Genomic DNA, 16,339 nt, shown 5'->3' with positions numbered 1-16,339 from the left:
ACAATCAGATTAGTAACCTAGCGTCACTACTCCCATGATTCTCATTTTGAAAGCCAACTTGATTGTGGGGTTCAGACCATTTCAGTTCAAATGTTCTTCCCTGTCTGGCTGAATGTGTGTATACTCAGAAATACCAAAACATTCTCGCTGGTCTGGCAACAACCTCTCAGATTCCTCTGTCCTCTCTTTGGCACAGATAGGAGATGAGAGCACCATCCTACCAGAGAAACTACAGGAGGAGCTTCTCCAGGCCTTGTGTTGCAGGAAAGACAACTCCAGTGAGTGGACCCATTCTCCATTTTTTTCTGATGACTGACTAGAATTTTTACTCTTGTTTATAGGGCTTAAGAGGATTCTGTAAACACAGTGACTCAGGCTTTCATTCGATTTGAGATAAGATGGACTCCATCAGCAACAAATCGAACCACATGAGGCAGTATCATAGTTTATAAAACCCAATGATAGAAGTGAGATCCTCTATCATAGTCCATACAAACCCAATGATAGTGAGATCCTGTGTGCTGAATGAGAGAAATAATGAGGTGGATGTGCAAAGAAATGTTCTGGATGGTTGCTGTAATATGAACATAAACCTCTCTCATACCACACAGTATGAACCCTGGAATGTCCCAAGTTTATGTTAGTCTGAGTGTGTGTGGGAGGGTTGTGATGTTGGAGAAAATACTGTAGAAACATACACCCAGGGTTTGACCAGCGTCACGACCCTGGAAATTCTATTCTGGATACTGTTGACGGTGCCAAAGTGGATTCAGACACAGATGCACTTCTGAAATCCCTCGGTGCTCACACACCAACCCAACCCCCATCCACACACATGCCAATCCACCATGTGTTGTGGTTGCCATACAGCTTAACAAAGTTGTCTTGGAGGCTTTCCAAACTATGATTGTGTCAACAACATATTGGCTATCTCAAAGAAGACGCCACTTAAAAACTGACAATCTTCTGTACACTTTGTGTCCAGCCTCAGAATATATGAGGGGTGTTGTCTGAGGCCTTTCAACCAGTGTTTGTAGACACCACCTCAGCATCCTGACTGTATCATCTGTATTCTCTGTACTCTGTGTTTTCTATCTAGCCTCAGAGGAGTTGAATAAGGTGGTCTCGGAGGCCTTCCTCTCCTTCTTTGTGAAGACTGTGGGTCACTTCCCCTCCCATGTTAAACGCAGAAGTGGCGGGCAGCCTGGAGTATTCCAGATCAACAGCTTCTGCAAGGCCTCCGAGCCGAAGGCCAGCCGCCAATTTGTCAAACGCTTCATCCAGACACAGATGTTTGACCTCTTCATCCAGGAAGTGGAGAGACAGCCCACACAAGAAGGTCTGGTTGCATCACTTTCTGAAACAATAGGATGGAATAGAATAGACTACAACTTGAATTTAATTTGGTTTATTTGGATAGGGACAAGTACAAACACATTGAATAAACAATGGTCCAGTGCATGTCTTTCTAAGGTTCTAATAGAAAAAAAAGAAAGAAATGCATAATCACTAAATCACATATCACTACATTAATGCAATTATATGCACAAAGTAAATATCATACATACAGTGAGCTCAAAGTATTTTTTTATTTCCCCTTTTGTTTAACCTGGTAGGCAAGTTGAGAACAAGTTCTCATTTACAATTGCGACCTGGCCAAGATAATACAAAGCAGTTCGACACATACGACACAGAGTTAAACATGGAGTAAAACAAACATAGTCAATAATACAATAAAAAATAAGTCCGTATACAATGTGAGCAAGTGAGGTGAGATGGGAGGTAAAGGCAAAAAAAAGGCCATGGTGGTGAAGTAAATACAATATAGCAAGTAAAACACTGGAATGGTTGATTTGCAGTGGAAGAATGTGCAAAGTAGAGATAGAAATAATGGGGTGCAAAGGAGCAAAATAAATTTGAGCTAAATTATAGATGGGCTATGTACAGGTGCAGTGATCTGTGAGCTGCTCTCTGACAGCTGGTGCTTAAAGCTAGTGATGGAGATAAGTGTTTCCAGTTTCAGAGATTTTTGTAGTTCGTTCCAGTCATTGGCAGCAGAGAACTGGAAGGAGAGGCGGCCAAAGGAAGAATTGGTTTTGGGGGTGACCAGAGAGATATACCTGCTGGAGCGCGTGCTACAGGTGGGTGCTGCTATGGTGACCAGCGAGCTGAGATAAGGGGGGACTTTACCTAGCAGGGTCTTGTAGATGACCTGGAGCCAGTGGGTTTGGCGACGAATATGAAGCGAGGGTCAGCCAACGAGAGCGTACAGGTCGCAGTGGTGGGTTGTATATGGGCTTTGGTGACAAAACAGATGGCACTGTAATAGACTGCATCCAATTTATTAAGTAGGGTATTGGAGGCTATTTTGTAATTGACATCGCTGAAGTCGAGGATTGGTAGGATGGTCAGTTTTACAAGGGTATGTTTGGCAGTGTAACAGTATAACTTCAGACCGTCCCCTCGCCCACCCGGGCGCGAACCAGGGACCCTCTGCACACATCAACAACTGACACCCACGAAGCATCGTTACCCATCACTCCACAAAAGCCGCGGCCCTTGCAGAGCAAGGGGAACTACTACTTCAAGGTCTCAGAGCAAGTGACGTCACCGATTGAAACGCTATTTAGCGCGCACCGCTAACTAAGCTAGCCGTTTCACATCCATTACACTAGCATGAGTGAAATATGCTTTGTTGCAAAATAAGAAGCCAATTCTAGATTGAACTTCGGATTGGAGATGTTTGATGTGAGTCTGGAAGGAGAGTTTACAGTCTAACCAGACACCTAGGTATTTGAAGTATTCTAAGTCAGAGCCGTCCAGAGTAGTGATGTTGGACAGGCGGGCAGGTGCAGGCAGCGATCGGTTGAAGAGCATGCATTTAGTTTTACTTGTATTTAAGAGCAATTGGAGGCCACGGAAGGAGAGTTGTATGGCATTGAAGCTCGCCTGGAGGGTTGATAAGTCTCCAAAGAAGGGCCAGAAGTATACAGAATGGTGTCGTCTGCGTAGAGGTGGATCAGAGACTCACCAGCAGCAAGAGCAACATCATTGATGTATACAGAGAAGAGTCTGTCCAAGAATTGAACCCTGTGGCACCCCCATAGAGACTGCCAGAGGCCCGGACAACAGACCCTCCGATTTGACACACTGAACTCTATCAGAGAAGTAGTTGGTGAACCAGGCGAGGCAATCATTTGAGAAACTAAGGCTGTCGAGTCTGCCGATGAGGATGTGGTGATTGACAGTCAAAAGCCTTGGCCAGGTCAATGAATACGGCTGCACAGTATTGTTTCTTATCGATGGCGGTTAAGATATTGTTTAGGACCTTGAGCGTGGCTGAGGTGCACCCATGACCAGCTCTGAAACCAGATTGCATAGCGGAGAAGGTATGGTGGGATTCAAAATGATCGGTAATCTGTTTGTTGACTTGGCTTTCGAAGACCTTAGAAAGGCAGGGTAGGATAGATATAGGTCTGTAGCAGTTAGTTTGGGTCAAGAGTGCCCCCCCCCCTTTGAAGAGGGGGATGACCGCAGCTGCTTTCCAATCTTTGGGAATCTCAGACAACACGAGAGGTTGAACAGGCTAGTAATAGGGGTGGCAACAATTTCAGCAGATAATTTTAGAAAGAAAGGGTCCAGATTGTCTAGCCCGTCTGATTTGTAGGGGTCCAGATTTTGCAGCTCTTTCAGAACATCAGCTGACTGGATTTGGGAGAAGGAGAAATGGGGAAGGCTTGGGCCAGTTGCTGTGGGGGGTGCAGTGCTGTTGACCGGGGTAGGGGTAGCCAGGTGGAAAGCATGGCCAGCCGTAGAAAAATACTTGTTGAAATTCTCAATTATAGTGGATATATCGGTGGTGACAGTGTTTCCTATCCTCAGTGCAGTGGGCAGCTGGGAGGATGTATTCTTATTCTCCATGGACTCCATGTCCCAGAACTTTCTTGAATTTGTGTTGTAGAAAGCAAATTTCTGCTTGAAAAAGACTTGGCTTTTCTAACTGCCTGTGTATATTGGTTTCTAGCTTCCCTGAGAAATTGCATATCACGGGGGCTGTTCGATGCTAATGCAGAAGGCCATAGGATGTTTTTATGTTGGTTAAGGGCAGTTAGGTCTGGAGAAAACCAAGGGCTATATCTGTTCCTGGTTCTAAATTTCTTGAATGGGGCATGCTTATTTAAGATGGTGAGGAAGGCATTTAAAAAAAAATACCTGGCATCCTCTACTGACTAAAGGGGACTAAAGGAATTGGGATATGGATAGTCCTGAATTGGTCGTAAATAATGAGTGAGAAAGTTACAGACCCACAAATATAAACTCAGCAAAAAAGGACCCTATCCTTCAAAGATAATCGGTAAAAATCCAAGTAACTTCACACATCTTCATTGTAAAGGGTTTAAACACGGTTTTCCATGATTGTCCAACGAACCATAAACAATTAATGAACATGTACCTGTGGAACGGTTGTTAAGGTCACAGTTATGAAAACTTAGGACACTAAAGAGGACTTTCTACTGACTCTGAAAAACACCAAAAGAAAGATGCCCAGTGTCCCTGCTAATCTGCGCGAACGTGCCTTAAGCATGCTGCAAGGAGGCATGAGGACTGCAGATGTGGCCAGGGCAATAAATTGCAATGTCTGTACTGTGAGACGTTTAAGACAGAGCTACAGGTAGACAGTTACCCCACATCATTTGAGTCAATTGGAGGTGTACCTGTGGATGTAGTTCAAGGCCTACCTTAAAACGCAGTGCCTCTTTGCTTGACGACATGGGAAAATCAAAAGAAATGAGCCAAGACCTCAGGAAAAAAATTGTAAACCTCCACAAGTCTGGTTCATCCTTGTGAGCAATTTCCAACCGCCTGAAGGTACCACATTCATCTGTACAAACAATAGTATGCAAGTATAAACACCATGGGACCACGCAGCTGTTATACCGCTCAGGAAGTAGACGTGTTCTGTCTCTGAGAGATGAACGTACTTTGGTACGAAAAGTGCAAATCAATCCCAGAACAACAGCAAAGAACCTTGTGAAGATGCTGGAGGAAACGGGTACAAAAGTATCTATATCCACAGTAAAACGAGTCCTATATTTTATTTATCTGTTATTTTACCAGGTAAGTTGACTGAACACGTTCTCATTTGCAGCAAAGACCTGGGGAATAGTTACAGGGAAGAGGAGGGGGATTATTAGGTGACTGTGATGGTTTGAGGGCCAGATTGGGAATTTAGCCAGGACACCGGGGTTAACACCTCTACTCTTACAATAAGTGCCATGGGATCTTTAATGACCTCCCATTTTACGCTCATCTGAAAGACGGCACCCTACACAGGGCAGTGTCAATCAGATATTTTTTTTAGACCAGAGGAAAGATTGCTTCCTCCTGGCCCTCCAACACCACTTCCAGGAGCATCTGGTCTCCCATCCAGGGACTGACTAGGACCAACCCTGCTTAGCTTCAGAAGCAAGTCAGCAGTGGTATGCAGGATGGTTTGCTGCTGGCAAATGTATATCAACATGATCTGAAAGGCCGCTCAGCAAGGAAGAAGCCACTGCTCCAAAACCGCCATAAAAAAGCCAGACTATGGTTTGCAACTGGATATGGGGACAAAGATTGTACTCTTTGGAGAAATGTCCTCTGGTCTGATGAAACAAAAATAGAACTGTTTGGCCATAATAACCATTGTTATATTTGGAGGAAAAAGGGGGAGATTTGCAAGCCCGAAGAACTATCCCAACCGTGAAGCACGGGGGTGGCAGCATCATGTTGTGGTGGTGCTTTGCTGCAGGAAGGGCTGGTGCACTTCACAAAATAGATGGCATCATGAGGTAGGGAAATTATGTGGATATTTTGAAGCAACATCTCAAGACAACAGTCAAGAAGTTAAAGCTTGGTCGCAAATAGGTCTTCCAAATGGACATTGACCCCAAGCAATACTTCCAAAGGTGTGGCAAAATGGCTTAAGGACAACAAAGTCAAGGTATAGGAGTGGCCATCACAAAGCCCTTACCTCAATCCTATAGAACATTTGTGGGCAGAACTAAATAAGTGTGTGCGAGCAAGGAGGCCTACAAACCTGACTCGGTTACACCAGCTCTGTTTGGAGAATGGGCCAAAATTCACCCAACTTATTCTGGGAAGCTTGTGAAAGGCTACCTGAAACTTTTGACCCAAGTTAAACCATTTAAAGGTAGTGCTACCAAATGCTAATTGAGTGTATGTAAACTTTTGACCCACTGGGAATGTGATGAAAGAAAGAAATAATTCTCTCATTCTGACATTTAACATTCTTAAAATTAAGTGGTGATCCTAACTGACCTAAGATGGGGAATTTTTACTAAGATTAAATGTCAGGAATTGTGAAACTGAACTGAATTTAAATGTATTTGGCTAAGGTGTATGTAAACTTCCAACTTCAACTGTGTGTGTGTGTGTACAAACATACCCACCCACCTCTGTTAGGCCGACGTATGACTTGGAGGGTCTTAATGGGTCTGTTGGATAACGCCCATCAGTTCATACATGATTGCACTGGTGGAGCTGTAGCAACAAGTTTTCGGTATTTATTTTTAATGTATTCAAATGTTAAATAGTTTGTTCTGATGGTGTTCCATGCATGTGCTCCTCTGTAGGAGAAAGAATGGCCTATAGAAGCTTTATACAGAGCAGGGGTCTCCAACAGTTTGATTGTGAGCTACCTGTAGCTAGCAGCCCACCTATGAGTACCTCGCCAAACAATTCTGAAAGTACATGCAATTTTCACTTCTGGGCCATTTTCTCCACAAACGGTCATAAACAAATCTCACAATTATCAGACACCGCACACTCCCAGCTAATATGTAATCAACGCAACGTTATCCCACCCCTGGTTCGCCACTATTGGTTTAAAAGGCCAACCTTAACGCAATATTGCCCCCGTTTGTGTGGCGCGTGCATTTGTCTATCACTTTGTGTGTGGCCAGTTGATGTGATAACTGTCTTGTGGGTTGACAGAAATACTGTCCCCAAATCCTCAATTAACATTTAACTGCAAAGTAGGCTTACCTGGTAGAAATATATCAAGAGTAAGTATACAGTCGTGGCCAAAAGTTTTGAATGACACAAATATTATTTTTCACAAAGTTTGCTGCTTCTGTGACTAGATATTTTTGTCAGATGTTACTATGGAATACTGAAGTATAATTACAAGCAGTTCATAAGTGTCAAAGGTTTTTATTGACAATTACATGAAGTTGATGCAAGGAGTCAATATTTGCAGTGTTGACCCTTCTTTTTCAAGACCTGCAATCCGCCCTGGCATGCTGTCAATTAACTTCTGGGCCACATCCTGACTGATGGCAGGCCATTCTTGCATAATCAATGCTTGGAGTTTGTCAGGATTTGTGGGTTTTGTTTGTCCACCCGCCTCTTGAGGATTGACCATAAGTGCTCAATGGGATTAATGGCTGTGGAATTTCCTGGTCATGGACCCAAAATATTGATGTTTTGTTCCCAGAGCCACTTAGTTATCACTTTTGCCTTATGGCAAGGTGCTCCATCATGCTGGAAAAGGCATTGTTCGTCAAACTGTTCCTGGATGGTTGGGAGAAGTTGTTCTCGGGGGATGTGTTGGTACCATTCTTTATTCATGGCTGTGTTCTTAAGCAAAATTGTGAGTGAGCCCACTCCCTTGGCTGAGAAGAAACCCCACACATGAATAGTCTCAGGATGCTTTACTGTTGGCATGACACAGGATTGACTAATGGTAGCTCTCACCTTGTCTTCTCCAGACAAGCTTTTTTTCCGGATGCCCCAAACAATCGGAAAGAGAATTCATCAGAGAAAATGACTTTACCCCAGTCCTCAGCAGTCCAATCCCTGTACCTTTTGCAGAATATCAGTCTGTTCCTGATGTTTTTCCCTGGAGAGAAGTGGCTTCTTTGCTGCCCTTCTTGACACCAGGCCATCCTCCAAAAGTTTTTGCCTCACTGTGCGTGCAGATGCACTCACACCTGCCTGCTGCCATTCCTGAGCAAGCTCTGTACTGGTGGTGCCCCGATCCTGCAGCTGAATCAACTTTAGGGAGATGGTCCTGGCGCTTGCTGGACTTTCTTAGGGGCCCTGAAGCCTTCTTCACAACAATTGAACTGCTCTCCTTGAAGTTCTTGATTATCCGATAAATGGTTGATTTTGGTGCAATCTTACTGGCAGCAATATCCTTGCCTGTGAAGCCTTTTGTGCAAAGCAATGCTGACGGCAGGTGTTTCCTTCCCGGTAACCATGGTTGACAGAGGATGAACAATGATTCCAAGCACCACCCTCCTTTTGAAGCTTCCAGTCTGTTATTCAAACTCAATCAACATGACAGTGATCTTCAGCCTTGTCCTCGTCAACACTCACACCTGTGTTAACAAGAGAATCACTGACATGATGTCATCTGGTCCTTTTGTGGCTGAAATGCAGTGGAAATGTTTTGGGGATTCAGTTCATTTGCATGGCAAAGAGGGACTTTGCAATTCATCTGATCACTCTTCATAACATTCTGGAGTATATGCAAATTGCCATCATACAAACTGAGGCAGCAGACTTTATGAAAATGTATATTTGTGTCATTCTCAACTTTTGGCCACGACTGTAGAATTTGTCTAACGTTATTTGTTATCTTTGCCATGAAATGAGAAGCAGCAGATCTGAAACCTCACTAGACCTGCACATTCCTCATTCACTAGATGTGCAATTAAAGGGTTATTACACTGAAATCAGTTTCAGTTAATCAATTCCAATTTCTTTGTTTCTCTATGAACAACTGTAAAAACAAATTAGGAGTGAAAAACGACAATCTAAAACCAGAAAATATTTAACTGAACATAATTTGTGAAAATATAAAACAAAATTTGGGGGGGGGGGGGTAATTCACAAATTTAAGAGGGCACACCCTTAGTTGTTTATGAATCATTATTTTAAAAGGTACACTACATGACTGAAAGGTTGGACACCTGCTATTCGGACATTTCATTCCAAAATCATGGGCGTTTAATATGGACTTGGTCCCCCCCCCCCTTTGCTGCAATAACAGCCTCCACTCTTCTGGGAAGGCTTTTCACTAGATGTTGGGAAATTGCTGCGAGGACTTGCTTCCATTCAGACACAAGCGTTAGTGAGGTTGAGTACCGATGTTGGGTGATTAGGTCTGGCTCGCAGTCGGCGTTCCAATTCATCCCAAAGGTGTTCGACGGAGTTGAGGTCAGGGCTCTTTGCAGGCCAGTCAATTTCTACCACACTGATCTCGACAAACCATTTTCTTTATGGACCTTGCTTTGTGCGCAGGGGCATTGTTATGCTGAAACAGGAAAGGGCCTTCCCCAAATAGTTGCCTCAAAGTTAGAAGCACAGAATCATCTAGAATGTAATTTTATGCTGTAGCATTAATATTTCCCTTCACTGGAACTAAGGGGCCTAGCTCGAACCACAAACAGCCCTAGACCATAATTCCTCCACCAAACTTTACAGTTGGCACTGCATTGGGGCCGGTACTGTTCTCCTGGCATCCGCCAAACCCAGATTCATCTGTCAGACTGCCAAGTGGCGAAGCGAGAATCATCACTCGAACGCATTTCCACTGCTCCAGAGTCCAATGGCGGCGAGCTTTACACCACTCCAGCCGACATTTGGCATTGCGCATGGTGATCTTCGGTTTGTGTGTGGCTACTCGGCCATGGAAACCCATTTCATTAAGCTCCTGACGCACAGTTCTTGCGCTGACGTTGCTTCCAGAGGCAGTTTGGAACTCGGTAGTGAGTGTTGCTTCAGCCCTCGGCGGTCTTATTCTGTGAGCTTGTGTAGCCTACCACTTTGTGGCTGAGCCGTTGTTGCTCCTAGACATTTCCGCTTCACAATAACCGCACTTACAGTTGACCTGGGCAGCTCTAGCTGACTTGTTGGAAAGGTGGAATCCTATAACAGGGCCACATGGAAAGTCTCTGAGCTCTTCAGTGAGGCCATTCTTCTGCCAATGTTTGTTTATGGAGATTGCATGGCTGTGTGCTCTTTTTTAAATTTATTTTTAATACACCTGTCAGCAATGGGTGGGGCTTAAATATCCAAATCCACTCATTTGAAGTGGTGTCCACATACTTTTGTGTATATTGACAGAAAATATAGTGCACTACTTTCTCTTGTACACTAAGGCCCGGGGAAGAGTTGTAAGAGAGGAGATTAGAATGTGCCTATTTGAAAGCTAGGAAAAAATAAGTAGCTCGGGACATGTTTTAATTTAACTTTTTTTTTTAGAACCTTTCAAGACCATTGACATTTAAACACAAGCTTCACATGTGCAAATCTGATTTTAAGTGTTCAAAGCTCAGTACATTACTTTTTCAAGATGTGACCGTGATGGCACTGTATAAGCTTTTGATCCAGGATTTTCAAAGCATTGGAACAGTGACTCTCTCTAGGGGTCTCGGCACTGTTGCAAGCCACCCGAGTCCAGATGTTCTGTCAGTTGTTTAGACATCACCACAGGTTTTACCAGACACATGGACAAGTGTCATTGGTCTACATTTGAAGACTGGCACTTGGGCAGATCTATGGTAGATCATTGATGTACAACAAACAGATTTGGGCCAAGCACTGACCAAAGCTGGAGGAAGATGTGTGGTTAACAACAACAAAATACTTTTTCATAGGAGCATATTCACTTACCAAGATTCACTTACCAAGCAATGAATAATTTTTTTTCCTCTTTTTTTGTAGGATTCTTCCACCAAAAAATTGCAGAGTACCAACAAAGTAAGAAGAAAGAGAAGGCAAAGAGAGGCTGGGTGAGAGGACTTGTGGTGTAAATGTAGGTGTCCTCAGACAAATAGATTCTGATCATGTGTACATTTTGTGATGTTGGAGAAGGGTGACGCTACAGGACGTTGCTCCTGTCTGTGGAGCGAAGATGGTCACAATCTAAGTCTGCAGTATTTTCTCTTGCCTGTAGAAATTGTAGGCTACTCCTGTGTCATGTTGAATGAATGTGTGCTAAAGATGAAGAAATACAAACATGTTTTTGTCAGTGTTTCTACGTTTATTGAAGGATGTTACTTCTGTTGTGATGACTTGGCAAAAGATTTATTTATTGCTCTTTTGTGCTGCAAGATGCTCTTACTTATATGCTCTTATAACTAAACATACCTATGAGTTTTTCATAGTATTCTAAATATTTTGTTTATGCCTACTGAGTGCCTTATAAATTGTTATTTTGTTTATTTAAGCTGTGGGTATGAATGTGGAAGTTAGGATGTGAATAAGCACTTTAAAAAAAATGTGAATAAAAGTTGGACCAATGATGTTTTAACATGACTTAAGTTAGCATTCACGAGATTGGTGTATATATTAGGATTCCCGTTAGCCACTGCAAAAGCATCAACTACTCTTCCTGGGGTCCACATGAAACATGACATAATACATAGTACAGAACATTATTAGTCAAGGACTGAAATACATGCATTTAAAATGTCACACACAGCCTACATATCAGTACATGCACACAAACTAGGTCTAATACATGGTACAATACAAATTACAATTCAATATATATGAAATGGCTTTCTCTTCACAGTCCCCTTTGTGCAGTAAGGTGTTATTTTCTGTTTATTTACACTGGTTGTATTGGTAGCTTGAGTTACGTAGGGTGGCAGAGTTCCATGTAGTCATGGCTCCATTTAATATTGTGCTTTTCCCAGCCTCTCTTCTGGACCTGGGGACTGTGAAAAGTGGCCTCTGGTTGCATGTCTTGTGTCCGAACTGTGTGCCAACTGCTTGAACAGACAGTTCCCTTCAACACATCAATACCTTGCACAAAAACCAATAGTGATGCAGTAAATCTCTCCTAAACTTTGAACCAGGAGAGACTTACATGCTTGTTACTGACACTTCCCCTCTATATACATTCTAAGTGCGGGTTGGGTTTCAATGGGTTTCTGTTTCTTTGCCGCACATGACCATACAGTAGCCCAGGTGCGACAAAACTAGGGCCTGTACGATCTGTCTGGTCGACTGAGATGTTAAGATAGAGCAACGCTACATAGCCAGACCTCTTCCCATTTTAGCAACCATTGAGATGATCTTTGACACACACATCACATCCGGGGTATGAAATAGCGTCCCTAGCAACCAGTGCCAGAGAGCGAGAGACAAATCAATAATTTGTCGAGTTTTTATCTATCACGATTAAGCACACATATTTTACATTCAAGGTAATTTTACATTGCTGCGGTGTGCAGTGGAGCAGGATGAGCATCCACAACGATTACGTTTTCCAAACGGAGCTGTCCTGAGGAACTAATCACTTCCGTCACTACCTAGAACGACTATGGCGGAGAAACGTCGGTCCGGGGGAACTTCGGGGATGTCCGAATCCAAACCGACCAAGACCGACACCGAGCGGGAGTTCCTATCGCAGGCAGGAGTCGGGGAGTTACTCAGAGGGGCTCTGCTAAAGATGGTAGAGGCCAGGTCGGAGGACCCAATGGGGTTTTTGGCAGACCATTTCTGTAATCAGGCCTCGGAGGCTGAGAATGGGACTGGTGGATGCTGCTGCGATGGGGATTTGCTGAACCTCGGCGCAGGCGCACACGAGCAGCAGCAGCTGAGCCGAGCCCTATGGCACCTGCGTCTAGCGCATCACTCTCAGAGGTAAACCAGAAAGAACATACATTTTGCGACCTCCAAGCTCAAGTCTATGTTCTTGTTTTATCTCACAATGAAATAACAGAACCCACTGTGCAAAAACGGGTTCAATCAACCGTGTTTCCATGTCATGTTAATAAAAAAAACGTGGTGTTGAATCAACGTGGAAAACTGATTGGATTTGCAAAGGTCATCAACATATTTTTTAACCTAAATCCAATGACCAGGTGACATTTTTGGTTGAATTTACGTTAGTTGACAACTGCTCAACCAAATGTTAATCATAACTAGACATTGAACTGATGTCTGTTCCCAGTGGAAATGATCCATGTGTGCCTGTGCAAGTGTACCAGTGGAGGCTGCTGAGGGGAGGACAGCTTATGATAATGGCTGGAACGGCGCCAACGGAATAGCATCAAACACATGGAAACCATGTATTTGGCATCATTCAACCGCTCCGGCCGTTACCACGAGCCCGTCCTCCTGTGATGTGTATGTCCACGTGTGTATGTCTTCAGATCTGCCTTCAGTAACAACGTCCGTGTGGCCTACGACCTGCTAACGCAGACAGGGCCCCAGCGGCGAGGAGCAGTGGGTCCCAGTGGCCCTGCTGGTCAATGCAGCTCTAACAGCCCAGGTGGGGGGGTCAGGGGCCGCCTCTACACACACACCCTCCAGGTAGGGTATACAATTGACAAGTCATACTGTAAACACTGCTGGTTTCAGAAACCATTCATTTCCATTGTGCCCTTGAGCAAGGCACTTAGATCAGCGTTATAGCGTGATTGACATTTAAGATAATTTTTGATTGAGCTGACAGATGCAGCATTTACCGTGAATGTGGTCTCCATGAACGAGGAAACGTTGCCTTTTAAGTTTCACTGTAAAGTCTACACCTGTTGTATTCAGTGCATGTGACAATAAATAAATATGATATATATTATATATATGGTGCATAGCCGAAAAGGGGAGATCGGATAGAATCTAGCCCTTAACCTCTGCAGCTAACCCTGTGTGGTCTTCTCAAGTGCTGTGTTTGTGTGTTGTCTGAGGTATTTGGGAGCAGAGTAAAATACCAATTTCTGTTGTAGATGGACATCTAAGTATTTTGTTCTGCTATATTCTACTCTAAAGTGTCTCTGCAGCGAGGGAGGCGTCCCCATCTCCACTTCAGCCCCTCTGCTACGCCGGCTCCACTGCCAGGACCATGAGGCCGTGCCCTACGACATCTTCAGGCACGGTGTGCTGACGTGTGCTGTGTTTTCTGACTACATCCGGAGGGCGCAGAGGCTGTACGCGGAGGTCTGCGGCCCAGCTGAGGGGCCTGCTGGTCGGACACTATGTCTGGCTGTGCTGGGCACCCTCCATGAAGCCCTGGAGACCTCCCGGTCTGATGGTGGCTCCTCAGATGCTAACCACTACTCTAATGCTAACGCTAAGGCCAATCCCTACCTAGAGGCTAAGGTTAGCCGCTACCTGGAGGCGAGTGCTAAGATCTCACCCGGTAAGCTGGCCCAGGCTATGGCTGGAGCGGAGCCAGCCGGGGGAAACATGGACGCCAAGGAGTTTGAGGACGCTGCGGCAGAGCTCTTTATCGCTCGAGTAAGAGTTGTGTGTTAGCTGCTGGTGTATTCTCGTTCCTATAATGTCTGCACTGTTCCTTGTAATGTAGTGTCAGATCCTAGTATGAGATGTGTGTATGACTTTCCTCGTTCTTATGAAGCACCTGAAGAACATACAGCATGGCTAAATATATACTGTATAATATAGTATGATCATGTAAATATGATTCAATATACCAATAAATGTCAGACCTGGATTTTGCTTATTCATGCTTTAATTTATAATGTAATGAAAACATCTGTTACAAGTAGGGCTATCGTGGTCATTACATTTTGTCACCCGGGGATTGTCAATCAAATAACTGTCGGTCTCACGGTAATTGACTAAAACAGGTTTTTAGAAATGTTTGATAATTTATTTAAAAAAACAAACTAAAACATATAATACATTTACATAAGTATTCAGACCCTTTACTCAGTACTTTGTTGAAGCACTTTTGGCAGCGATTACAGCCTTGAGACTTATTGGGTATGACGCTACAAGCGTGGAACACCTGCATTTCTTCTCTGAAGATCCTCTCAACCTCTGTCAGGTTGGATGGGGAGTGTTGATGCACAGCTATTTTCAGGTCTCTCCGGAGATTGGAGAGTTTGACCGGATTTAAGTCCGGCCTCTGGCTGGGCCACTCAAGGACATTCAGAGACTTGTCCTGAAGCCATTCCTGCGTTGTCTTGGTTGTGTGCTTAGGGTTGTCCTGTTAGAAGGTGAACCTTTGCCCCAGTCTGAGGTCCTGAGAGCTCTGGAGCAGGTTTTCATCAAGGATCTCTCTGTACATTGCTCCGCTCATCTTTCCCTCGGCCCGGACTAGTCTCCCAGTCCCTGAAAAACATCCCCACAGCATAATTCTGCCACCAAACCAAGCGGGCTGTCATGTGCCTTTTACTGAGGAGTAGCTTCCGTCTGGCCACTCTACCATAAAGGCCTGATTGGTGGAGTGCTGCAGAGATGGTTGTCCTTTTGGAAGGTTCTCCCAACTCCACAGAGGAACTCTGGATCTCTGTCAGAGGGACCATCTGGTTCTTGGTCACCTTCCTGACCATGGCCTTTCTCCCCTGATTGCTCAGTTTGGTCGGGCGGCCAGCTCTAGGAAGAGTCTTGTTGGTTCCAAACTTCTTCCTTTTAAGAATGATGGAGGCCACTGTGTTCTTGGGAACCTTCAATGCTGCAGACATTTTTTGGTACTCTTCCCCAGATCCTGTATCGGAGCTCTACAGCCAATTCCTTCAAACTCATGGCTTGTTTTTGCTTTGACATGCACTGTCAACTGTGGAACCTTATATAGACAGGTGTGTTCCTTTCCAAATCATGTCCAATCAATTGAATTTACCACAAGTGGACTCTAATTAAGTTGTGGAAACATCTCAAGGATGTTCAATGGAAACCGGATGCACCTGAGCTCAATTTCGAGTCTCATAGCAAAGGGTCTGAATATTTATGTAAATAAGATATTTCTGTTTTTAATTTTTAAATGTGCTAAAATGTCTAAAAACCTGTTTTCGCTTTGTCATTATGGGGTATTGTGTGTAGATTACTAACAATTTTTGGTTGTTTTTAATCCATTTTGGAATAAGTATAATGTAACAAAGTGGAAAAAATTAAGTCTGAATACTTTTCGAAGGCACTGTATGCTTAATTTAGAGTTATTTATGTTGTGATACAAATGTTGACCTATATGGTTTGATTTTTAATTAATATATTCTATAGCTGCATGATGCGACTCTAATGATGATTTGAAATAAGTCGCATGAAATATTAGGAAAGTTGAGAAATCAATATAGTAGGCCTAGCCTCTCGAAAGATGATAGGATCCTCCTCTTTTTAAGAGGCCATCACTGTTTTATCATGCAATTGCATAGCCTATAGAAATGTTGCGCAACATGCTCATGGGCTCTTATGAAGTGTTCTATTAGATTTTTGATGACATTTACATTGATGTCAGTGATTAGAGGGACAGAGAGGCAGTTACCAAGTTTGGTTGGTTATAAATGACCATCAGCAGCATCAGAGCTTGGAAAAGCCTAATTACAGTGACATGGAATTTTACTGCTGTCATGACTTG

General features: G+C 43.8%; 2 protein-coding genes across 2 annotated transcripts in view; both read left to right on the top strand.

Moving 5' to 3' along the window:
- LOC135541595 (DENN domain-containing protein 2D-like) overlaps positions 1-11,328 on the top strand; it is a 33,252-nt gene extending 21,924 nt beyond the window's left edge. The window contains exons 11-13 of the mRNA XM_064967905.1: positions 197-278; positions 1,100-1,339; positions 10,735-11,328. Of these exons, the coding sequence (XP_064823977.1) occupies positions 197-278; positions 1,100-1,339; positions 10,735-10,823 (411 nt within the window). The 3' untranslated portion in view covers positions 10,824-11,328. The remainder of the gene's footprint in view (positions 1-196; positions 279-1,099; positions 1,340-10,734) is intronic.
- A 956-nt stretch (positions 11,329-12,284) lies between these two features.
- Positions 12,285-15,989, top strand: tpgs1 (tubulin polyglutamylase complex subunit 1). The gene is made up of 3 exons (XM_064967903.1): positions 12,285-12,663; positions 13,176-13,335; positions 13,792-15,989. The coding sequence occupies exons 1-3, from the start codon at positions 12,341-12,343 to the stop codon at positions 14,275-14,277; spliced, it is 969 nt and encodes a 322-aa protein (XP_064823975.1). The 5' UTR covers positions 12,285-12,340; the 3' UTR covers positions 14,278-15,989.
- The last annotated feature ends 350 nt before the right edge of the window (positions 15,990-16,339 follow it).

Source organism: Oncorhynchus masou, chromosome 6, assembly GCF_036934945.1.
Source record: "Oncorhynchus masou masou isolate Uvic2021 chromosome 6, UVic_Omas_1.1, whole genome shotgun sequence".
Lineage (NCBI taxonomy): Eukaryota > Metazoa > Chordata > Actinopteri > Salmoniformes > Salmonidae > Oncorhynchus > Oncorhynchus masou.
This window is presented reverse-complemented; position numbering and strand designations above follow the sequence as displayed.

Excerpts from the sequence above, each read along its gene's own strand:
- tpgs1 (XM_064967903.1), top strand. The coding sequence starts at position 12,341 with ATGGCGGAGAAACGTCGGTCCGGGGGAACTTCGGGGATGTCCGAATCC. Across the intron at positions 12,664-13,175 it reads CTAGCGCATCACTCTCAGAG|ATCTGCCTTCAGTAACAACG; the intron begins GTAAACCAGAAA and ends GTATGTCTTCAG. Across the intron at positions 13,336-13,791 it reads TCTACACACACACCCTCCAG|TGTCTCTGCAGCGAGGGAGG; the intron begins GTAGGGTATACA and ends TCTACTCTAAAG.